This window comes from Capricornis sumatraensis, chromosome 1, assembly GCF_032405125.1.
Source record: "Capricornis sumatraensis isolate serow.1 chromosome 1, serow.2, whole genome shotgun sequence".
Taxonomy (NCBI): Eukaryota; Metazoa; Chordata; class Mammalia; order Artiodactyla; family Bovidae; genus Capricornis; species Capricornis sumatraensis.
The window spans coordinates 2,176,825-2,200,809 of record NC_091069.1 but is presented as its reverse complement, the minus strand read 5'-3'; the positions used below and the strand labels follow the sequence as shown (position 1 = coordinate 2,200,809).

The 23,985-nt window shown below is 59.3% G+C and overlaps 2 protein-coding genes across 2 annotated transcripts in view; one reads left to right on the top strand and one right to left on the bottom strand.

The window, feature by feature from the left end:
* Positions 1-4,289: 4,289 nt before the first annotated feature.
* On the top strand, positions 4,290-4,544 carry BRD3OS (BRD3 opposite strand). Its single transcript, XM_068990675.1, has one exon. It carries the CDS (start codon positions 4,290-4,292, stop codon positions 4,542-4,544), a length of 255 nt encoding a protein of 84 aa, XP_068846776.1.
* Positions 4,545-6,925: 2,381 nt separating this feature from the next.
* BRD3 (bromodomain containing 3) overlaps positions 6,926-23,985 on the bottom strand; it is a 36,682-nt gene continuing 19,622 nt past the window's right edge. Inside the window, exons 7-12 of the mRNA XM_068965649.1 lie at positions 22,134-22,262; positions 19,726-19,917; positions 18,655-18,878; positions 14,053-14,345; positions 12,574-12,702; positions 6,926-10,307 (exon numbers count right to left, since the gene is read on the bottom strand). Coding sequence (XP_068821750.1) covers positions 10,192-10,307; positions 12,574-12,702; positions 14,053-14,345; positions 18,655-18,878; positions 19,726-19,917; positions 22,134-22,262 — 1,083 coding nt within the window. The 3' untranslated portion in view covers positions 6,926-10,191. The remainder of the gene's footprint in view (positions 10,308-12,573; positions 12,703-14,052; positions 14,346-18,654; positions 18,879-19,725; positions 19,918-22,133; positions 22,263-23,985) is intronic.

The window sequence follows — 23,985 nt, the reverse complement described above, 5'->3', positions numbered from 1 at the left end:
TCACATCTCGGCCTGCCTGTTAAGTGTGTACTATTTGTACCCAGCTCTTCTTCTATTTCCTCACTTCCCTTACGACTTTCAATACGGTTTTGTTGGAAGTTAATTTCGCAATTTAGTTTCAGCTGAAAGAATATTCAGACAGAAGGAGATTGAACAGGAAAAGTAATTAACCAGCCCAGAAACGGATCCCAGCACTGGTAGGACTCTGTACTTCCTCTCTTTGGGGAGAAGATAGTCTCACTCTTTTTTTTTTTCTTATTTTTTAAAATTTAAGTATAGTTGATTTACAGTATTTCACGTACTAGAAAACTGATTCAGCATATATATATATGTTCTTTTCTGGATTCTTTTCCTTTACAGGTTATTACAGGACACTGAATACACTCTCTCTGCCATACGGCAGGTCCTTGTTGTCTATTTTGCGTAGAGCAGCGTGTATCTGTTAATCCCAAATTCCTAAGGTTTCCCTTCCCACCTTTCCACTTTAGTAACTATAAATTCGCTTTCTGTGTCCGCGAGTCCATTTCTGTTATGCAAATGAACTCATCTGTAGCACTCTTTTCGCATCATATGATATCTGTCTTCTCTCTTGGGCTTACCTCACTTAGCGTCAGAGTCTCTAGGCCCATCCACGCTGCTGCAAACGGCATGATTCCATTCTTTTCTGTGGCTGAGCAGCATTCCACTGAGAATGTACACACCTCATCTTCTTTATCCATCTGTCTGTTGACAGGGAGACAGTTCCACTCTCGTGTGAAAGACGGTCACATCGTATCAGGCAGAAGTGGAGAGTTGGGTTTTTGTCTGACTTGCTTTTGTTATACAGAAGCTCAAACGTGCGTAGAAACGTGTGGATGGAGGCTGAATAAAGAGATGGCAGTGAGGAAGGCTTTGCCTGTGCCCATAAACCTTTGCCTTGTACCACAGACCTAAACAGCCTTCACAGCCTGCTCCGTGAGGCAGGGACCAGTGGGCTCCGTCAGGAGAGGGTGCTGGAGGCAGACAGGAAGCCGGAGGAGAGAGAAGGAACCTGCTTCTTCGTCTCTGCTTCCTGCCGGCAGCTGGCAGCTCCCTGGGCCACAAATCTTCATGTTTTTCCGGAAGCAGCAGCTGAATCGTCTGCAGTTTCTCCAGTGAGCACAAAGTCCACTTCATCCTGTTGCTGCCGCGCTCGGGGCCAGTGGCCGGCTGGCACCGCATCCTCAGGGTCTGGGTCTCGCCCTGCTGGGACCCCCCTCTCAGTGCACAGACACCAGCTCCGACTGCCAGCGCCCCCTCCTCAAAAGCCTAAGTCGCAGCTCTTTGGCGTCCCTCCTCTGACTTTTCAAATGTTCATAATTTCACCGTCTTCGCTCCGGTCCTCTGCTTCCTGAAGTTACCACCTTGAGATACTTCAGAGCTTTTTATTTTAACCTTTTAACAAGTGACCTTGTTAACACCTGTGTACCTAATGTGCCACCCCTTCGATTAATTTCTCTCTGGTCAAATCACTGGTGCGACTTCTGTCTTCCAGCAGGACCCTAAGCCCCTCGTCAGTGATATAATTTTTATATTAATTTCTTCTCACCTCTGTGACTTTCCCTTTAATTTTAAAAATAAGCGTTTATACTTTAATTTGGGACAGTTTTAGATTTACAGAAAAATTGCAAAGACAATACAGAGCTCCCACATCCCACACACCACATAAATGCATATGTTCCTGTACATGCATGTTAGACTCTAAACTTCCCTCCAGGAGTGATTTTAACTGCATCCCACAATTTTTGATATATTGTATTTTTTATCACCATTCAGTTAAAATAGTTTAAAATTTGTAGTGTGAGTTTCTCTTTGACCCATGAGAAATTCAGAGGTTGCTTTTTGGTATCCTTGAGTGGGCTTGAGAATATTATTTCAAAATAATCAAATATATGGGTTTTCTTCTAGTTATCTTTTTATTGCTGTTTTTCCTGTGACCCTTTCCAGGTAGGACTTATATGCTTTGAAATGTATTGAAACTAATTTATGGTCTGGCCTGTGATCAGCTTCTGTGTATGTTCTGCGTCCTTGCAAAGAAAGTCAAGAACGTGGATCCTATGATGGCGGGCTCGGTGTTGATGAACGTCCCTTGTGTCCACTTCCTTAATTAGCGTTGCCACCACCGCTGCCACCGCCAATCACTTCAGTCGTGTCCGACTCTTAGTGACCCCATGGACTGTAGCCTACCAGGCTCCTCCGTCCATGGGATTTTCCAGGCAAGAGTACTGGAGTGGCGGGTAACCGTAAAACTGAAAGTTCAGTAAGGAAAGGGGCAGATGCGAAAGGAGAGTGTTATTGGAATACGATTTGGAGGCCGGGTGCGGAAGGATGGGACCTGACCCGGCTGGTTGAGAGGGGTGAGCGGACTGGGAACAACGTGTGATTATTAGAAAATAACTGCGTCGGTCCCTGGGAGCAAGAACGCTAGCAGCAACAGCGACCGCAGAGGCGGAAGGACACAAGTGTGTGTTAGTCGCCCAGTCGTGCCCGGCTCTCTGCGACCCCATGGGCTGCAGCCCACCAGGCTCTTCTGTGGGAGTGGGCTGCCGTTTCCTTCTCCAAGGGATCTTCCCGACCCAGGGATTGAACCCAGGACTCCCGCACGCAGGCATATTCTTTAGCGGCTGAGCTACAAGGGAAGCCCCAGAAGTAGGCAAGCAGCAACACAAAGAGACACCAATACGGTGCAAAGACCGACAGTAACGGCGGGAGGTCAGGCTCCGGCGGCAGCCTCGGCTCCGGCGGCAGCCTCCGCCCGAGCAGGAAGCCCCGCCCCCGCCCCCGCCCCGCCCCGCCCCCGCCCCCGGGCCCGGCCCCGCCCCCGCCCCGCCCCCGGCCCCGCCCCGCCCCGGCCCCGGCCCTGCCCCGAGGAGCCATCGATGGCTCCGGCTCGCGCGCCCGCCTGCCTGGCCTCGGCGCTCGGCTCGGCATGCCTGCGGCGCTGCCATGGAGACGCGGCCCCGCCGCCCGCTGGCACCGCCCAGCGCGTCCCCGAGGCCCCGCCGCGCGGGTGGCCGGGGCAGGACGGCCCGGGGCGCGGGCCAGGTGACCGGGCGGGCCGCGGGCGGGCGCGGGCCGGGTCACAGGGGGCTGCGGGGCGCCTCCGGGCGAGTGGACGCCCAGGATGCTGGGGAGGCGGCGGGGCCGCGCCGCGGGCGGGGCCGCGGGGGCTCAGCGGGTTTCGAGGACGCGGCTGGGCGGCGGGCGCGCGGGCCGCACGGAAGGGAGAAGTCGTGCGGCTGGGAGGGCCGGGGCTGGGGCTACTGTGGGTGCGCCCTGTCCGGTTCTCCCCTGACGGCATTCTTCCTTCGGGTTCAGGGCCCTCCCGGCTGCCCGCAGGAGAAAGGGGGCGCTGGGTGGGTACGAGCGTGAGCAGGTCCTTTCTGCGCCCGGACAGATTCCTAGAACTTACTTCTCAGCTCTCCAGCAAGGGGTTTCCCCAGTACCACCCCCATAGTTCACAGAAGAACTAGGATGAGGCATCCTTCTGCCTCTTAAACCCAAGCTCATTGCGTCACCGCGAAGCAACCGAAACAGTGGGAGCATGGGGCTGGGTGGCTTGGTTTAAGGGCTCTGATGCCAAGAGTTAAGAAGGATCCCGTGCCTTAAGCCCTGCCAGGACCGCTGGGGTCCTTTCCTCTCCCGACGCCTGACAGCAGGCTCGTTTCTTTGTAGCATCACGTTGCGCAGGAGCCGAAGGCTAGCCAGGAGCAAGACCTGCACAAAAAGCGGGCTCCACACCCCTGGCAGGGATCCGACCGCCTCTGCACTGCTGAAGGCTCACCCAGGCGCAGATCAGGAGGGCAGCGCTTGCAGAAGCTGCTGTCGGTTTCTGCCTAGTGTACAATGTCTTTTCGTGCAGGACAGCGGATGCGCATCTTCAGATGCAGCGGTCTGAGTCGTGTCAGACTCGCAGTGGACACCTGACAAGTGCCGCCCGAGGTGAGGGCCTCGTCCCTGTCATCGGCACACCTGACACAGAGCACGAACCGTCACCGGGGCACGCTGCGGCTGGGGCTCCGCTGACCTGCCTGCCGACTCTCGCGTGGCTCTTGGCTGTCTTCAGAATGCTTGGAGACTCCTCTCCAGTTTCCTCACAGAGAGCCCTCATATAGGGTGTTGCCTGCAAATGGCCTGAGTTCCTCGTGACCATTAAGTTAAAGAAGGAACCCTCACGCCCAGCTGCCGCAAGCCTTCTTCACTAGTGGCGTTTAGTGCAGAGCAGCTGGCAGCTGTGCGGGAGCCCAGGCGCCGGGAGGTTCTGGCCAGTGATGAGTGGCCGCGTCCCGCTGGCAGAGAAAGCTCTGTCTGAAAGCTATGCCCGGCTCCGGTACCGGGACACCTCCCTGCTCATCTGGCAACAGCAGCAGCAGAAGCTGGCATCCGCGCTGCCCGGGACGTACCTGAGCAGGAGCCGAAGCATGTGGTACTCACAGTACGGGAACGAGGCCATCCTCGTCCGGGACAGAAATAAGCTGGACGTCTCGCGGGACACGGGGCAGTCCAAGTTTTGTTCTATAATGTAATTCTGGGGTGAAAATCAGCCCAGGCACCAGGCCGCCTTGCTGACCCCTAGCCCTCCCTGGGAGATTCTGACAGGGAATGTGAAGGCTGCGCTGTGATAGAGGAACCCCCAAACCCCAGAGGTGGCACCCCGCCCACTCACAGTCGGGGTGATGGGTGGACTTCTGGACCCCATCCTGACCCTGCAGGCACAGCCTGGGCCCAGCTAGATGCTGTCCTGGTCACGCTTCCCAGTAAGTCACGCAAGAGAGATACCCCAGGTACAAACAGCCTTTTTACATTCTTACAGGTTGTGTCTAGTATTCCCTTCTGCCTGGTGAAGAATGGGTCAAATCTAAAAACAACAACACAGTGAATTGGCGTCATGTAGGATCAGAAGTCCACCGGCAGGACCACAGTGGTCTTACAGGTCTTTGGCAGCAGCATTTCGGCAGGAACCCTGTGGCATTGACTGGGGTTTGAGTCTAGTTACCAAAGCGATCGCTGCCCGCGACGCGCCGTGACGGCTTCGACACTAGCTGCCTGATGCTGGGGGCTGCGGGCAAAGGCATCCGAAAACTTGGGTAGGGGAAGCCCCCCACTGTGAAGCTACACGTCTGCTGCTGACAGTGACCTCAGGTTTGATCACAGAGCTGAAATAGGCAGGTTCTCAGCAGACAGCAGCTCAGCCTCTGCTCCAGGGCCGCAGCCCCCGGCCACCTGTGGTGCTTAATGCGTGTCGGCTCCCCTCCGTGTGGGCAGGTTTATGAGTGTTTTAAGGGATTTGCTGTAATTAAAGTCTGTGTGGCGAGGCAAATGCAGAGGTGTCTTGCCGAAGCTGAATTTTCTTTTTAAATAAATTTCCTTCAGGAGGCTCCTTCCTTCCTCACTCCAAATTCCGATCTGTCTGTTCATAATATCCTACCTTGGCTTCTGGGGTTTTTGTTTACAACAGTAACAATTGCTAAAAACCGCAGAGCAGGCAGCACTCCGGGAGGCCCACAGGTGGGCAGAGACCGTCCTGCCGGACGTGCACACAGCGCATCCAGAGCTTCCGTGTGCGTGGTTGCTCACGCAGGCATGCAAGCTAGTCAGCAGACAGCATCCAGAAGGGAAGGGCTGGGTCAGACTGCATTCCCCACAGGCCACACGTCCAGCCAGAAGCCTGGTTCTCGCTGATAGAGCCTAGGCTTGCTTGCCGCCTCCGGTCGGGAGGCTGGAAGACAGAGTTCCTTTAAGTGGCTCCCGGAGATGAAGAGGAAGCCTGTCTCATGTAGAGTCGGGCCTGTGCAGTAAAGGCTCGCCCGTCCAGGCGCCGGGACACTGGAATCCCCTAGGAGAGGGGCCTTGCCGGCATCTCTGCAGTCCTCTGACTGAAGTCCAGCTCGGGAAGGAAGCAAAGTTCTGACTTAGCTGGAATGCCTGTGCCTTCCCCTAGACTGGCCGAGGAGCGGGCCATGGCTAGTCAGCTGCAGTCACAGAGGCGGTGGCCAGGACAGGAGAGCAGGCACTGAGCTGCTCGGTGAGCGGGAGCCACTTTGCCTCAGGGAAGCCTGGGCGCCTGGCCTTCCCCACCGGGGCTGGGACACCAAGGTAGGTGTGCTCAGTCCCCGACCTTGGGGAGCTCAGGCTGGGTGACATGTGCCAAGGGAATACAGGGGAGGGTGGCCTCGGGCCTGGACAGCACCCCACTGCAAGGCCTGGCTCCAACAGTCACATTTTGAAAACAGTGTCAGAACCTGCACTTGTCTCGACACCTTGATCCCTTGCTGCCAGGTTCCAGGCTGCCTGGAAGAAACCTCAGCGTGTACACTGCCCCATGTGGTTTCTTGGAAACATCCTCGGGCCAGCCGGACGAGCACTGGATGCCTGTGGTCTCAGGAAGCACCTTAGTGTAGACGGAAGGCCCAGTGGGAGCGCCAGACAGATGATCAGGCTGGGCGGTGGGGGTGTGGGGTGGTGCCTGCGGGTCAGCCACTGGCCTGAAAAGGCAACACACAGCGCTCCCGAGGTCCTGGGGCCTCCCCAACCTGGGCTGAGGACCAGAGCCACTGGGCCGGCTGAGACCCCTTTGGGACGCTCCGGGCATTCCCAGCAGGAGCTACGTGATGTTAAAACGAGGGCACCCCCTCCCCCATCACACACCAGCCAGGGGAGCGCTGGGAGCCCAGAAAGCAGAAACGGGGCCTCTTTTTTTTTCTTTTGTCTTTTATTATGAAAACAAAACAAATGCCCCAGGAGAAGGGTCCATGATCACCAGAAACAGTACTTTCTACCACTTTTATTCTGTCGTGATGAGGCCAGAACTGCAGTAAACAAGCTAAAGCTACTTACATCGGACTCATTTTCAGTAACTGACATTCACAGGAATATACTAGAAACGGCACTAAAAAGTGTAAGAAAAGTTACGGTAAACTTGCATGCACATCATACAGAAAAGTAACATTTTAAATATAAAAAAAGGAAAACCTCCTGGAAGTGTTATGCCGGTACCAGGGAGCAGCGCTACACGGGCTGTAACGAATTCTTCATTGTGGGCGGGGCTCCCCCCCACCCCCGCCAAACCTGTAAAAGATGGGAACGGTGCAAAAGAACAGAAAAAGCAAACAAAACGGAAAATGCATCTGAACAGCCTGTAAGCAAGATGAGTGAGCAAGGATTTCTGGAGTTCGGTTCATGGCCAAAGCCACCCCCTCGGCCCCCAGGGGTCGGGGAGACTGTTTGAAAGCCGCGATCTCGAGTCCTGCACGGGTGCGACCCAGTGAACACGGTTCCTAAGCCTCGACGGGCTGCCCTCTAGTTCTAGGGAAACTAGAACAATTTCACTTGCCCAACACAGGGGAAATGAAAACAGCAAACACCCATAGGCTGACGTCAGGGGGTGGAGGGAGTCCCCCCAAAACTCTGAAATCAGTTTTGAGTCTGGACAGAAAGCCTAAGAAAAAAAAAAGAAAAAACAATGACCTGCATCGCTCCGCTCTCCGGCAGCATCAGAGCCAGTGGCTCTTTCAGGGGAAAGGAGCGGAGGTGGCCGAGAACCCCTCTTGCACCCGGAAACCAGCGGACAGGAACCGCTCCCACCACGCCCAGCACTGGGGCCCCCTGTCCCCCACAGAGCGGCTGGCAAGGGCGACCCTCCCCACGGGCAGCTGGAGGGCACCCCCGGCAACTCCCAACACCTCCAGGCCCCTTGGCTTGGATCTGCTTGTCATGCAGACCTGTGCCTGCTGCCCGTCGCCCATGAGATCCTGCTTCAAGACTCTCCAGCGTGTACCAAGTCCTTAAAGTAATAGTTTTTATTCCATTAAAGATCTGTTTAGAAAACACCTTTGAAAAACAGGGCAGCTTTTTAAAAAATGGCAAGTTTAAAATCCGTTTATATTTTTATTACAATGAAAAGTTGAACGAACTGGCTCAACACTCACCAAAGGTCAGAATCAGCGGCAGTCAGAAAAATGGCACGGCCCCATCTACGTTTCATCAGAGTCCTACCCCATCCGAGGGCTCCTTAGCCATCAAGGTTGGTGGCATCCAAGTGAACATTAGGAATTTTTAGAACCACCACCTGTTAGGACGCCAACAGCTAGTGCCCTGATCTATCCAGAAGGGCTGTCGGGAAGAATGCGACCTCGGACAAGCCGCTGGGCTGCCCCCAGCCCCACCCCTAGCCCCTGCCTCGGTGAGTAAGCGAAGCCGCTCAGTCGTGTCCGACTCTTTGCGACCCTGTGGACTGTAGCCTACCAGGCTTCTCCATCCATGGGATTCTCCAGGCAAGAATACTGGAGTGGGTTACCATTTCCTTCTCCAGGGGATCTTCCCGACCCAGGGATTGAACCCTGGTCTCCCGCATTGGAGGCAGACGCTTTAACCTCTGAGCCACCAGGGTAGACCTGCCTCGGTGAGGTCCCGTCATTTCTGTGCTAACTGAGAAGTTCATGAGCCGGGAGACCCCATGCAGTCTTGAGGGAGGGAGCCTTCCTGGGGCCAGAGGGTCCTCCAGCCTGGAGAAAGACCAGGCCAGCAAGAGCCGGGCCAGGCCGTTGCCGGCTGGTGGCTGGGAGATGTGGTGGGGCAGCAGGGGCCGCCCCCTCCCTGGAGGTGGGGATGAGGGATGCCCCACTGGGGGCCATGAACCCTTGGCCAGAGCCACGCGGCTCCGAGCTAGGCAGGTGGTGTGGTGGGTACCCCGCGCTCAGGGCCCTACAGCAGCCTCTGGAGAAAACAAAACCGAAACATAACCTTCTGTTAAACTCTGTATATTATTATTACTTTTTTTTTTTTTTTTTTACAATAGAAAGGTAAAAATCAAGACTTAGATTCACTATACATTTCTTTTTCTTGCAGATTACAAAGTTTATATTATATAACTGGGGTTCCCTAAATCGAAGTCCTTTTTAAAACAGTCCTAAGAGAGACCAGAAGTGAATATAAAAGAACTAAACGAAATTAAAAAAAAAAAAAAGAGAATGTGCTGCAGCCGGAAGTCGTCTATTACCTGTGAGTCTCCAGATTTCACACGCACACGCACACGCACACGCACACGCACGCACACACACGAGAAAGAACGAGAACAGAAACCCCACAGCCCCGAGACGAGCACGCAGATGAGGTTCAGCACCGCGCAGGGGCAGGAGGCGGTAGCACCTGGGCGGGCGGCCCGTGGCCCGCGGGGCCTGGGCTCCCCTCACACCACGGAAAAGGCCTGCATCTCTGCACCTCTGTTTCTTGTTTTTAAAATGCATTTCTTTTGCGGTTTTGTTTTTCTTTCTTTTTTTTTTTAAAAAAAAGACCAATGGTGCTAATAAATAAAATATTCATATATACACGAGACTGGGACGATGGTTCCGGAGTACGTGGCAGCGGCTGGGCTGGGGACACGTGTGGGGCTGGCCTTTCGTAGAAAATTGCTGAACCTTACAAAAAGAGTCTCCTTTTTTTTTTTTTTTTTTTTTAATCTTTTCTCTATTTTTTTTTCAAAGTTGAGGTAAAAGTTTCAGTGTTTGGGAACCCTTGCGCTGCCCACGCAGCCACCGTGTTCCTCCCAGGAGCTCCCAACGTCCCGGGAGATCAGAGACGGCTCCTCTGCACACCCCCTCGTCGGCTCCCCACCCGCAGAAGCTCGGGCTGGGGGCCGCGGGGACCCCGCCCTGGCCCTCACTCATGGCAGGGGCGGGCCTGGCTGTCCGCAGCCCCTGCAGAAAGAGCTGCCCTCGACGTGAGGGTCAGGGCCCAGGGCGCTCGGAGACAGAGACAAACCCCCGTCGGCGAAGCCAACAGCCTTCCCGTGCGGCACCACGTCCGAGACATTTCCGCGGGAGACATTCTCGCTGGGGCTACAGACCAGGTCGGGCGTAAGGAAAGGGGTTCTGCAAGCACCTTCAGACCACACCTCACACGCTTCCTACGGTTATCACGTTAGCGTCTGAAGCCGGCATCTCCAAGGGACTTGAGTTCAGTTACGGAGGAAAGACCTGATGCCGATTCACAGCTTCTCAAAGTCTAATGGACACACACAGAAAGATCTCGGTTGACCTATTAAAGCCAGAACTGGAAGATACCATAACACTGAAGTGAAAGAGAGCCTGCACACCATGGAACGAAAGGAGTATATTAACCGCCGGGGGGAGCGCCGCGGCGTCCAGGCGGCGGCCCGAGCCGCGCGTCCAGGGCTCACTCGGAGTCGCTGCTGTCGGAGCTGGACCCGCTCGTGCTGCTGCTGCCGGACTCGGAGGAGCTGCTGCTGCTGAGCCGCGAGGGCCCCCCGGACGCGGCGGAGCCCGCCTTCTCTGGGGGAGACGCACAGGTGAGCGGCGCGCACCCCCGCCCCGGCCCGCCGCCCCCGCCGCCTTTCCTGCAGCCCCCGCGCTGGCTCCACATCCCCCCCCAACCCAGACCTGGGGGCCTGAGAAATGCTAACGGATCCACTGACGCGAGTCAGCGCGCTCGGGAGGCTGCGGGGAGTCTGATGCCTGTACCCGTCCCTGGCACGGGGCTCCCAGACCCCCCAAGACCTCCTGAGTGGGTCCCCTTAGATCACACCCGAGCGTATGCGAATGAGTGACTGGGGTGGGACGCCCCGACAGCCTCGGCACTGGCTGGCCACCAGGAAGGCCATGTGACTGGAGGGCGGGAACTTTCAGCGCCCCCCCCCCCCCACCCTGCCAACCCCCCCAGTGGCCACCATCTCTGAGGGGAGGGAACTGCCATTCACTTCTTCCCAGGCCGAAGTGCATTCGGCTTTGCTGGCCTCTGAGCTGGTCCGTCTAGTCAAGGCTATGGTTTTTCCTGTGGTCATGTATGGATGTGAGAGTTGGACTGTGAAGAAGGCTGAGAGCCGAAGAATTGATGCTTTTGAACTGTGGTGTTGGAGAAGACTCTTGAGAGTCCCTTGGACTGCAAGGAGATCCAACCAGTCCATCCTAAAGGAGATCAGCCCTGGGTGTTCTTTGGAAGGAATGATGCTAAAGCTGAAGCTCCAGTACTTTGGCCACCTCATGCGAAGAGCTGACTCATTGGAAAAGACTCTGATGCTGGGACGGATTGGGGACAGGAGAAGGGGACGACCGAGGATGAGATGGCTGGATGGCATCACTGACTCGATGGACGTGAGTCTGAGTGAACTCCGGGAGTTGGTGATGGATAGGGAGGCCTGGCGTGCTGCTATTCATGGGGTCGCAAAGAGTCAGACATGACTGAGCGACTGAACTGAGCTGGTTCTGCTCTCACTTCTGACACCAGATGCGTGAGTTCCTCTCACACCAGTTCTCCAGGCTCCAACACGAGCTGGGCGTCCATTCCCTCCAAAAGGAGGGAGCTGGAGGAGACTGAGCTCCAGAGAAACCCCCCAACGCAAAGGGCTTCCAGGCGCTGGGAGAGGCGCCCGACCCCTGACCTGAGCCCCAGCCGCAGCCTCTCGCCCACCTGGCTTTCCCGAGCTGTAGCCTTTATGACAAACCACCGTGCAATTCAGACTCAGGACTCCCGAGTTCTGTGAGCCTCTCCAGCGAGGGTCCCCACCTGAGCAGAGGGTGCCGGGGGCTCCCGATTCACAGCCTGGCAGTCAGAAGCACGGGAGAGGCCGGGGACTTGTACCTGGCATCTGAGCCCTCACCCTGCAGGTTCTACACCATCCCCGAGGACACAGCATACTGAACTGAACAGCTGGACGCCCAGCTCGTGCTGGAGCCTGGAGAACTGGTGTGAGAGGAACTCACACAGCTGGTGTCAGAAGTGGGAGCAGAACCAGTTCAGAGGCTAGCACAGCCGAATGCACTTGGGCCTGGGAAGAAGTGAGTGCCGCCGACCGAGAAGCACTGACGGGCTGAGGGGGGCGGGCCGTCCCCCCGGGCAGGTGGCTCTGAGCCGTAACCGCATGCCCACCTGCCCTGCCCTCCCCGGGGTTGATCCAAGGGAACCCTCAGCCGTTGGTGGCAGGGGGCGGGCCCCAAGGCCCACCCTGGCACCGGGCAAGCAGGGCCAGGCAAGGCCGTGGCAGCTGGCTGCTACATGGCCAAGGCTGAGCCTCGAATCTGACCACCACCCGGGTAGGAAGAAAGGGACGTGCCTTTTCTTACAGGCTCCAGAGAAAGGAGGCAAGGAGTCGAAGCACCTGCTCACCAAAACCGAGATCCCAGAGTCCACAAAGCGCGTGGTCCGGGGCGGGAAGTCGGCCCCTCTCCCCGCCCGCCATGCTGGCTAACTTGCTGGGCACTAATATCCCTCTCTGGGTGCAACCAGGAAGCTCACTGCTGGGGGCCAGGACCCTCTGAAGCTGCAGGGTGGGACCCTAGTCCCTCCCATGTCACGGAGTCCGGCCCCCCACAGACCACGGCTGGGCCCTTCCAAAACGGCTGCTCCCAGGAGCTACACAGAGTGCCGCTTTCCCACGTGCCTGCCACCCGCTCAGCCTTGGAGCCCCATCCGCAGGTAAGGAGATCAGGGTTTCGGGGGGTCGACAGCCTCCTCTGGGACACGCAGCGTGCTATGCAGCGGAGCCACAGCTCAAGCCCGCGGCCCTCTCCCCCGCCCCGAGTGGCGCGGGGGCGGCCCTACCTCTCTTGGCTGGCTTCTTGCTGTTGCTCAGCTGCCCGCTGACATCTTGCAGCCGCCTCTCCAGCTCCTTCTTCTTCTCCTGAGCCAGCTCCTCCTTCGACTTGGCCGCCTGCTTCTTCCCGCTCGTGGCTGTGGGAGAGCAGGGCACTGTGGCTGCGGCAGGGCGGGCAGGCGGGCAGGCGGGCAGGCGGGCGGGCGGGCGGCACAACCCCCAAGGGCGGACGCCCAGCCCCCCAAGGCGGTGCCCCTGCCCACCTGGACAGAGCCCCTGCCACAGGCAAAGCTCCGGAACTGTCACAGAACTCCTGAGGTGGGACTGACCGCCCCCTGCTGCAGGCCGCGATGACTTGAAGCCCTGACCCCACCCCTCCTCCAAGTCCTGGCTTTCCTTCACTGTGGCCGAGGCCCTCCCGAGGCTCCACCCTGGAGCCCTGTCCACCGCCTGGCACACCTGCGCCAGCACCACTGAGTCCACAGGCCACTTACGGAGGGTCGAATGTGCCAGGACCGCAGAGGGCAACAAGATGCCCCGTCCAGAAGGCTGCCCCCCTCAGAGCAAGTGAGGTGCAAGTGACCCAGGGGACCACACGCAGGAGCAGTGCACCCTGAGTGTTCCTCGGGGCTGCCTGGGGCTGCCTGGGGCTTGCCCTCCCTCCCACTGGCCCAGGCAGCGACTCGGCCCCACCCAGCGGCTCCTGAGCCAGTGCACTCGTCTGCCCTGGGATTTGGACCCGCAACCCCAGTCTGCTCAGGCAGGGAACCACTGACAGGTGGCCTGGAGACAGGCCCTAAATGGAGGCCGCAGCCAGCATCTGCGCGGCCGTGGCTGGAGCCCACCCCCGGGGCCCTGCCTGCTTCAGTGAAGGCCGGGCATACGAGCGCTGCCCACCTGCCCAGGGGCTGGAGCCCACCCCCGGGGCCCTGCCTGCTTCAGTGAAGGCCACGCATACGAGCGCTGCCCACCTGCCCAGGGGCTGGGGGCTAATTCGGGGGTCTCGCCTGCTTTACTGAAGGCCAGGCATACAAGCGCTGCCCACCTGCCCAGGGGCTGGGGGCTAATTCGGGGGTCTCACCTGCTTTAGTGAAAGCTGGGGCATATGAGCGCTGCCCACCTGCCCAGGGGCTGGGGGCTAATTCGAGGGTCTCGCCTGCTTTACTGAAGGCCGGGGCATACGAGCGCTGCTCAGCTGCCCAGGAGCAGGGGGAAGAAGGGCTCTGGCTGGGGAGCAGCTGCAGCCAGTCTAAGCTAAGCCCCCATCCCGAGGTGAGCAGACGAACACTGTGCCCTTGCATCCTGGGGGCGTGAGGCAGAAGGCGGGGGAGGAACCCGGAGCTGCGACCCACTGCCCGGCCCCCCACGACTCTCGGGGCTGCCTGGCTTTCTGCTCCGGGGCGGAAGGAGGGACGGTGCGGGGTGGAGGGTGGGTAGCAGACAGACAGAGGTGGGCTGCAGAAACACGCTCGGCCCCACCAACTTACAGAACGGCTTCCTCTGCTTTTTCTGTAAACAAGACTTGACGTATCTCTCCAGCTCCCGCAGCGTGGTGGGCTTCAGGGTCTCGAAGTCGATCTCGATCTCGTCGGGGTTGGAGTCCCGCAGCGAGGGCTCCCGCGACTGGATGATGTGCACCACGCGGCCCAGCTTCTCCCCGGGCAGCCGGTTGATGTCCAGGCTCAGCTGCCGCTTCTCGTCATAGCTCATGGGCAGCCCCTCCTCCTCCTCCTCCGAGTCGTAGGAGGCTGACGCCTGCTTGCCGCCCTTCTTCGGCTGTCTGAGGCAGAAGGCAAGGGGCGTCACGGCGCGGCATCCCGGCCACCACCCAGCCCCTGCCTGGCACCCAGCCTCCGCCGAGCTCCACCCCCAAGACACCGACCCTCGCCCACTGGCCCTCGTCTTCTCCAGGACCAGGAGGTCTTTCCAAGGAGCAGCCCCAGTGGCACCCAGGCAGAGGAACTGGGCCACTGCCCAGGACGCACCTGCATCTCCAGGGACGCGGAGACCCTGCTTCAGAGCTCAGAGGCCCCTCCAGCTCAGGGAGGCCTTGGCCAGGAGACAGCCACGGCGGGCAGCCCCCCTCGACGCCCCACAGAGGCAACAAGTGCAACAGGCCAGACTCCGTATTCAAACACCCCCAAAGAAGGCGAGAGACGGAGCAGGGGGGCAAGCTGAAGGGACGCACAGAAAATAGCGTGATGGTGGACCGAAGTCCTGGGCGGTGACTTAAAAGCAGAGACGTCGCTGTGCCGACAAAGGCCCGTCTAGTCAAAGCTGTGGTTTTTCCAGGAGTCGTGTATGGATATGAGAGCTGGACCATAAAGAAGGCTGAGGGCCGAAGAATTGATGCTTTCAAGCTGTGGTGCTGGAAGAGACTCTTGAGAGTTCCCTGGACTCCAAGGAGATAAAACCAGTCAGTCCTAAAGGAAATCAACCCTGAATATTCATTGGAGGGACTGACGCTGAAGCTCCAATATTTTGGCCGCCTGATGGGAAGAGCTGACTCATGAGAAAAGACCCTGATGCTGGGAAAGATTGAAGGCAGGAGGAGAAGGGGACGACAGAGGATGAGATGGTTGCATGGCGTCATCAATTCAATGAACATGAATTTGAGTAAGCTCTGGGAGTTGGCGATGGACAGGGAGGCCTGGCGTGCTGCAGTCCATGGGGTCAGAAAGCGTCAGACACAACTGAGCCAGTGAACAACAGACGAAAATCCAACTGAATCAATAATTACGTCAAAGACAAATGGTCTAAACATACCAACTAAAAGGAAGAGATGGTCAGACTGGGTAAGAACCAAGACCCAACTTCTAGGCTGTCTACACAAACCCCTCTTTAAAACAGAAGAGGTAGGTTAGAAGTAAAAAGATAGGGGGAAAATATACCATGTATATGTTAATCGATCAAAACTCCAGCAGCTGTAACAACCTCAGACAAAGCAGACTTCAGAAAAGGAATATTACCGGGAAAAAGAGAAACACTGTTGTACCGACAAAACGTCAGCTGGCCAAGAAGGCAGCGCAGCTCGCATGCCTGCTCATCTGAACCCGAGCTCCAAGATATACAGACAGCACTGGCAGAAATCAAGGGAAACAGGGAAACGCGCAATTCTACGTAGCGAATTCAATGATTTTCTCTCGATAATTAACGGAACCAACCAGCAAGGATACAGACGGCCCCAGCACCACTGTCAACTAAACTTTCTGTTTCTTACATATACACGTCTCTACACTCTTCACGCTCTTCTCCCGTCTATGCCGTCACAGAATAGCGAGGAGAGTCTCCTGTGTTACACTGCAGGCCCTAGCTGGTTAGCTATTTACTTCCCCCCCCATTTCCTCCCTGTGATTCATTTCTTTCTGGTTATGCTGGGTCTTTGCCACTGCGTGTGGGCTTTCTCTAGCTGTGAGTGGACCTTTGTGACGGCCTCTCTTGTCGTAGAGCACGGGCTCGAGGGCGTGTGGGCCTTGGTGGTCACGGCACACGGGCTTAGCTGCTCCACAGCACGTGGGAGGTTCCCGGATCAGGGCTTCAACCCGTGTACCCTGCACCGGCAGGCGAATCCTTCGCCACTGAACCACCAGGGAAGTCCAGCTGTCTAAGCAGTATGCGCACGTCAATCCCAAACTCCCAGGCTAGCCCTCTCCTCCACCTGTCCCCTCCCTGCCAACCATAAATTCATTCTCCAAGTTTGTGAGTCTGTTTCTGTTTTCCAGTAAATTCATTTGTGTCCCTTCTTTGAAAGATTTTTAAAATCTTCTGACTGACAGTTATACAGTGCTCCACCCAACAGCAGGAGAAGACACATTCTTTTCGAGTATACATGGAATGTTGACCAAGACAGACCATGTTCCGGGCCATAAAACAGATCTTAACAAAAATTTCAAAATGCTGAAAACATGCAAAGTATGTTCTCTGACCCTGGAAATCAGTAACTGAAAAATATCTTGAAAAGTCTCCAGACATCTGTAAGTTAAAACATACTTTTAAATACCCGTGGTCAAGAAGGAAACCTGAAGAGACTTAAAAAATGTTTTGAACTTAAATGAAATCACAACAAATCACATTTGTGGGGAATGTACAGCCAAAGCAGTGTTTAGACACAGACTCATAGCATCGGACACTTAAACTGGAAAAGAAGGTCTGGAACTTCACTGGTTAGGACTGGGCTTCCACTGCAGGGGAGCAGGTCTGAGCTCTGGTCAGGGGAGTAAGCTCCCGCGTGGCTCAGGGCCGAAACACAGAACAAAGAAAAAGAGGGGAAAAAAATCAATCATCTAAGCTTCTATTTTCAAGCTAGAAAAAGAAAAGCAAATTAAGTCCATATCAAGCAAAGGGAAATAATAAAAGTAAGACCAAGATGAAAGAAAAAGACAATAGAAAAGGCAAGGAAGTCAAACGCTGGTTCTTTGCACAACGAACGGAACTGACCAAATGCTCCAGATTCACCAGGAAACAGACGCGAATTACGGACACAAGGAACGGAAAAAAAAAGGCACATTGGTACAGACCCTGCAGAAAAGGGGGCGTTACAAACCAACCCACCACGATGAGAGAACACCGGCCACGCCAGTAACCGGACTCCCTGTATCTACTGAAAGGGCTGAACTCATGGCTGAAGACCTTCCCACCGTGAAACCCCAGGTCTAGATGGGTTCAAGGTGAACCGTCTCGCACACTTAAGAATCCCGATTCTGGGGGCTTCCCCCGTGGCTCCGTGGTAAAGAATCCACGTGCTGAGGCAGGAGACACGGGCTCGACCCCTGGTCGGGGAAGACCCCACGCGCCACAACTACCGGGCCCACGCTCCAGAGCCCGGGGGCCACCAGCCCTGCAGCGCACCGCAGAGCCGCCACTGCAGGGAGAAGCCCGAGCCTGCAGTTCGCGAGCAGACCCCTCCAGCAACGAGGACCCAGGGCAGCCAGCAACAAAGCAAGAAGCAGGACGCCAGCTCTGCAAGCCCGCCCCAGGAGACGGCGGAGAGCACCTCCCCAGTCACTGCTGAGGCCGGCAGCCCACTGACGCCAAAACCAGAGACAGGACAGGGCGCCGATTCCTGCCTCCCCACAAGCAGGAGGCACGGACAAGCCCTGGCCGCGCTCACTGCCCACCCGCTGCCGGAGCCCACGCCCCGCGCTCCACCAGCCCCTCCTCTGTCCAGGGACCAAAGCCAGTCCACTCGGCCGCACCAACAGCTCTTGAAGCCACAGGCCTCCACCCTAGCCAACGGGCACGCCGGCCCCTCCTGTCCGCAGGACTACACCAGCCTCCAGGGGTGTCCTTCTGCCCACTCTGCCCCCTGCGCCTCCCTCCTCCACTCTGGCTTCATCTGCTCAGAGGATAAGCCGCGAGCCCCTGAACGAAACCCGTCAGCCTCCGCAGCCTCAGCTCTCCCCTCCTCCCAGGCATCCTGGGTGGCGCCCCGCTTGTCCCAGTCCCCACGAGGGACACGTCCTCCTCCCCGGCACAGCTCTGTGCCCGCTGCCCCTCCCGGCTCCTCGATCTCCATCCTGCCCGTCTATGCAGCTGGATGGAGGCGGCCTAGGGAGGTCTCCTCACCCGGGGAGGCTTCACCCGCCTCCTGGGAGGAGCCCCCGGGCCCCACACACCTCCCCGTGCCGTCCCTGCCGGTCTGTTGCCAGCAATCCTTGGGGCGGCGCTGGGCCTCGGCAGGAACCAAGGAAAAGCCGTGGGGCCCACGGAGCTGTTCACCGAGGGGCACCGCCCCCTCCTGACCCTGCACGTACTAGGTGACCTGGGAACGGGGTGCCCAGAGCCCGACACACCCCCAAAGAAAACCCCTGCCCAGATCAGGAAAACGTCCCCAAGACCGCGACTCTAGAGGTCTCCACGCCTGTCTTGAGGCCAGCCCCCCGGGAGTGGAGCTCTGCCCTCTAGAGCCCATACCCTTCCTGACGCCCGGTGGAGCCCTCGCTGGGTCCCTACGGTCTCCCCACAAGGGGGGCAAAACGAGGCCTACCAATGCCCCCACACACCGCCCTTTCTCCCGACAGCCCAGCATCCAGAGCCCCCGCCCAGCACCCCTGCCAGCCGGTGCCCAGCCCGCTCGGCGTGGAGCCCACCTGCCGGCCGTGGTGGTGCTGTTGGCCTTCTTGGCGGGCGCCTTCTTCTGCGGGGCCTGCTTGGCGGGCGGGGCGGCCTTGGCCCGCTTCTCGTCCTCGGCCTTGACCTTGTGCCGCTCCTTGTCCTTGTCCTTCTTCTTTTTCTCCTTCTTTTCCTTCTTTCTCTTTGGCTTGTTCACTGGCGCCTGAGACAGGGCGGCCAGCTGCTCGTGCACGGCCTTCAGCTGGAAGACACGGGCCCCCGGGTGAGGACTCTGGGCTGGGCGGGGGGAGATGCTCCAGGAAGGCGCTTAAACCGCCCACCCCGGGGAGAGCATCCACAGCCGAGCTCGTGGGCAAGCCACCGGGGCGCCACATGGCAGGACTGCGGGGCAAATATTGCGCAGGGCCAGCAGCCAACACCGAACGAGGCCTGCAGGCGGCGGGCAGCGTGCACGCGCTCCACACGTCCCTCACCCCAGCAGCCCCTCAGGGCGCCCAGGAGCTCTGGGAGCCACGCTCCACCGGTGAGGAAACGGTGACCCCAGCCTTCAGCAGGTGGACGGGCAGGATGGGGACGCTGCGCACGCCGACCCCAGCCCGTGAGCCCCCATGGGGCTCAGCTCAGCTGCCCAGCCCCTCGGGCTGCGGCAGAATCACCGCTACTCACCGTCTCCTCCTTGCCAGAGAGCCCCCCGGGAATCTAGCACCTCTTGCTCCAGTCTTGCACAGAAGGAGCGTGAAGGGGGGTGGGAGCAAACCTCAGGGGTCAGAGGCGGAGGCAGGAGGGCCCAGTTTCCACCTCCGAGAGGTAGACTCTGGGGGCCGCGCGACTGCAGCCCCCGCAGACCTTTCTGGAGCAGAAGAGGCTCCAGGGACATCCCAACACAGGCGGCTCACGAGGCCCCAGGCCTGTGGGCACTGGCAAGGGGGCCCTGGAGCTGACGCCTTTCCCGGGTCCCCTCCCAGCCATGCCGGGCAAGGACGGCTGTGGCTGGGGACGGGGCGGCGGCTGGGGCAGACCTTGGGTCAGGGGCCGGCGGGGACGGGCCACGGTCCTGCCCAAGCCCCCCGTCCCGCACAGCCGCTCACCTGCTCCTGCAGCTCCGCCAGCCGCGTGGCGCGCTCCTCCTCCGAGTCCGAGCTGCCCGAGTCCGACGAGCTCTCGTCGCTGCTGCGGCTGCTCTCCACGCCCTTGCTGACCACGGGGGCCGCAGGCGCGGGCAGGGCAGGCGCCTCCGCTGGCTCGTCCGGCATCTTGGCGAAACGCATCTCAAACACGTCCTGCGGGAGAGCAGGGGCAGCCTGGGTCCCAGCACCTGTGGGCAGCCCCGGGGCGCGGGAAGACGGCCAGGCCTGCCCAGGGCGCCTGCTCCCTGTCTCCCTCCCTATGTCCCTCCCTCCCAGGCAGTGAGCGCGGCCCCGGACTAGGGGCACAGGGCCAGCAGCTGCGGACACAGCCCTGCAGGAGCGGGCACCCAAGTGCCTGCCTCCTGTAAAAGACAGGCAAGTCCTTTCTGCTCCGGCTCCAAGGCTGCCACCTACTGCCAGACAGTGAGAGGCCTGCCCGGGAGCTAAGGCCTCTCCTGGGCCCCCGACACCGGGTCTGAGAGCCACTCATGCTCTCCCATCTCTCTGCCTGGTGGTATCGCTGGAGCATCCCACCTCGTTCTTGGGGCGGGGTCCAAGAGCTGGCTCAAATGGTCCAGTTCAGTCAAAACAGCCAGCAGCTCCTGCATAGCCCTGGGAGCACACTCAGCAAAAGCCCCCCTCCCTGGTGGGAGCACGCTCAGCGAAGGCTCCCTCCCTGGTGGGAGCACGCTCAGCGAAGGTCCCCTCTATAGTGGGAGCACGCTCGGCGAAGACACCCCCTCCCCCTGGCAGCCCAGGCTCATCTCAGACAGGCTGAACAGCAGGCAGTGAGCCTTCCCCGCCTGGCTCACACACGGAGCCACATGAGCGGGTGTCCGGCTCTGGGAGGAGCTGCTCTGGGTCCTGGCCCCCCAGAATCTCCTGCTGGAGTCCAGGCAACAACATGCAGGAGGCACGCAGCCACCTTGGTCCGGCCTGCTCTGTCCTGGTTGGGGGTGGGGGTTGGTCGACCTCAGACTGCTGCAGAGTCGGGCTCTAACCCAACTGCGGGGTCACGACAGTCATCAGCAGGTAGGGTCCCACACCGGGGAGACCCCATTCCATGGGATCAGAACCACAGTCATCAGCAGGTAAGGGTCCCATACCGGGGAGACCCCCTTCAGTTGGACCAGAACCAGACCCAGCCACTGCCCTTGGCCCAAGGGCCGCCTGGCTTCCTCATGGGGCAACTTACAAGGTTCAGGGGCGTCAAAGAGCAGTGAGAGCATGGGGCTGGGCAGAGCCTTCTGGGGTCCGGGCCGGGGTCTGAAACCGTGGGTCCGGGTGGCTTCCTCTGGGAGCCCTGGGACTCCAGGACGGCTCTGCGCCCATCCCAGCGGGAGCCACAGAGCGGGCAGCAGCCAGCGCCCCCAGGCAGGAGGAAGGGGGGGAGCCAGGATCCAGAGGCCCAGAAGGAGGACCCCTGCCACCCCCGTCTGGGGCTGGGTGAGCAAGGACGTGTCTGAGTGACTGTACAAGGTTTACAAAAGGGTTCTGAGCAAGAGATGGGGGGTGTCTTAACAGAACACCATGCTAGGTCCTGTGAAAAGAGAGCTCCTGGAACAGAACACACGTCCACAGGGTCTCTCTTTCTTCTAAACAGAAGGCTTTCTGATTTTATCCCATGTGAAATATAGGTGCTCTTATTTACAAAGGGATTCCCTGGTTGCTCAAAAGGTAAAGAATCTGCCTGCATTGTGGGAGAACCTGGGTTCGATTTCTGGGTGGGGAAAAATCCCCTGGAGAATGGCAACCCACTCTAGCGTTCTGGTCTGAAGAATCCCAGGGACAGACAAGACTGGCGGGCTGCATTCCATGGGGTCGCAAACAGCCCAGGTGGTCGCAGAGAGAGCAGACTCCGCGTGCCAGCCCCCACGGAAACCCGGGTCAGCCTGCAGACTGACAGACGAGCACGCGCGTGGGTACACACACACACACACTCGTGGCGTGTGTGAGAGCTGTGCACACACCCAAGGGCCCGCCACTGAAGCCCAGTCTGCGCTTCCCTGCAGGCCCCACGCTCCCACGTCATCAGCAAAGCCACGAGCTGTTGCCTGGCAGGACAGCCGCGGGCCCCGGCACGCAGCGACGCGCATGGAGCAGCCTCCTCTCTGCCCCCAGGCCCCCAGAACGCCTGCGGGCCCACCTCTGCGCTGCCGCCCACCTGAGCCTGCACTCCCCGGAGGCAGGGACTGGCTGGCGGGCCGCCTCATTCCTGGGGAGCAGGCCCAGGGCCTGGCGGCCACTCAGCCACCACTCAAGAATGTGCTCGTGGGTGAAGTCCCGGGACCCCCCAACCCTGCGCCTTCCCCGGCTGGATGCTCCCGACGCCCTCCCCGAGCGGCGCCGCCCGCCAGCGCCGGGCTCACCTGCAGCTTCCTGGCCATGGCCACCACCTCGTGGTCCGGGGGGTTGTACTTATAGCAGTTTGAGAACATCAGCCGGATGTCGGCCGCGAAGCCCTGCGCGTCCGGGTACTCGCGGCTGTCCATCTTCTTCTGTAAGACACATGCCACGGGCGTAAGGCACTGCCAGGCCTCAGGGCCCGCCCCAGGTCCAGCGCCAGCCCGAGACCGTGCCTGGGAGCCCGGGAGAGAGGGGAAGGGAGGCTTGGAGGGGAAGGCCCAGGGGCCCGGGAGCGAGGCAGATCCCCGGGAAGAAAAAAAGGGCGCTCACAGGAGTCAGCTCCCGCAGCCACCACCCGCCCCATCCTCACCCCAAACCCCAGCTCTACGTCCTGTCTGATTTTTCACCATCCGTGTCCCTGTTGGCAGGGGCTCTGGCAGGGAACGAGCAACTTGTGGCAGGAAGTCACCCTCCGCTCGTTTAGGGGGTGACTCAGCTCTCGCAACGAGACCTTTAATTTTCTCCCCGGAGAATCCAGGTGCTGTTGGCCAGCCTGCCTCACAGTGGCACCCAACTGTCCCGCTGCCGCCGGGATACAGACAATGGGCACCACGGCGGGGGACGGGGTGCGCCCAGACGGGCAGCTGCATGGAGGCAGCAAGGTCAGGGCAGTGGCTCTCGAGGCGTGCGCTGCCTGGGCCTGGCTGGGTTCACGTGGAGCTCATGTCAGGGACCTCGTGTCGGGGGTCTGAGGTGCCCATTGATCCTGGGGGCCAGAGCCCAGCCACCCACCCCGCCTGCACCCAGAGCAAGAGTCCTGGCCTAGGAGGAGGGGCAGCTGGTGGTCAGACTCCAGGACCTGCAGCCCCTCCAGCCTAGCACACATCACCCTCCTCTGCCCTCTCAGGAGCTTCCAGCAACACTGGGGCTGCTGGGCTCCAGCCCTCTGCACAACCTCCTCACTCTGGAGCAGCTCAGCAAATGGGCACCCAAGACTCTCGCAACACCTGGACAGTCTTGGACTTCGGGTCTAATTTGACTGCTGGCCACCGTCCTGATCCACCTCAGAGCCTGGGAATCACTGCCCCACTGACAGAACCTGCTGGCAAAGAGCCAGCCTGAGCCAGGAGATGCTCAGGAAAGATGCGACCGAACCGTCAGCAACAGTCACCCCTGGGGAAGGAGGGCGGTGGAGCCAGAGGGGGGCTTCCCTCTGCTGCTCGGCTTGCGTCCTGACCCGCTGTTCACGTCGTACAGACGAAACATCAGCCCAGGAAAAGCAGCTGGTGCTGCGGGGCTCCCACAAGAGGCAGGGCCCCCGGAACACTGCCTGTGTCTGAGAAAGCCAGCGTCTGCCCTTGCGACCAGGGAGAGGGTCAGAGAGTGGGAGGAGGCCGCTCGGCCACCCGGCCCAGCAGGCTCCCCGGGAACCCCTGCCCTGGATGGCCGGGCCTGCCCTGCCCCTAGTGGGGAGCGAGACTTCCAGAAGGAGAGTCTGTCCCAGGGCAGCATTCGCCCAGCCGGGGCAGAATGGCTGAGACCGGCAGCTCAGGGCCCCAACCCCACAGGGGTAAGGAATCCCCTCTCCCCTCTGTTGGGGCAGCTTCGCAGGTCCACACACACCCATGTGCTGGGGATACGCCTCAGACCTCAGAGACTGCAGCCGGCTGAGGGAGCAGAGCGGTGTCGGGCCTGGGCCTCCTCATCCACGCAGGGAAGACCCTCAGGAGCTCACAGCCCCGATCTCCTGCCCCCGGGGCTGCCACCAGCCGGGAGGCCCCCTCCATGCCTGCCTGGCCCAAGCTTGCTCTTCTCTGCTTGTCCACACCTGGCCTGACCCACTGCCATGCCCACAAACGCCAAGGGAGAAGCCCC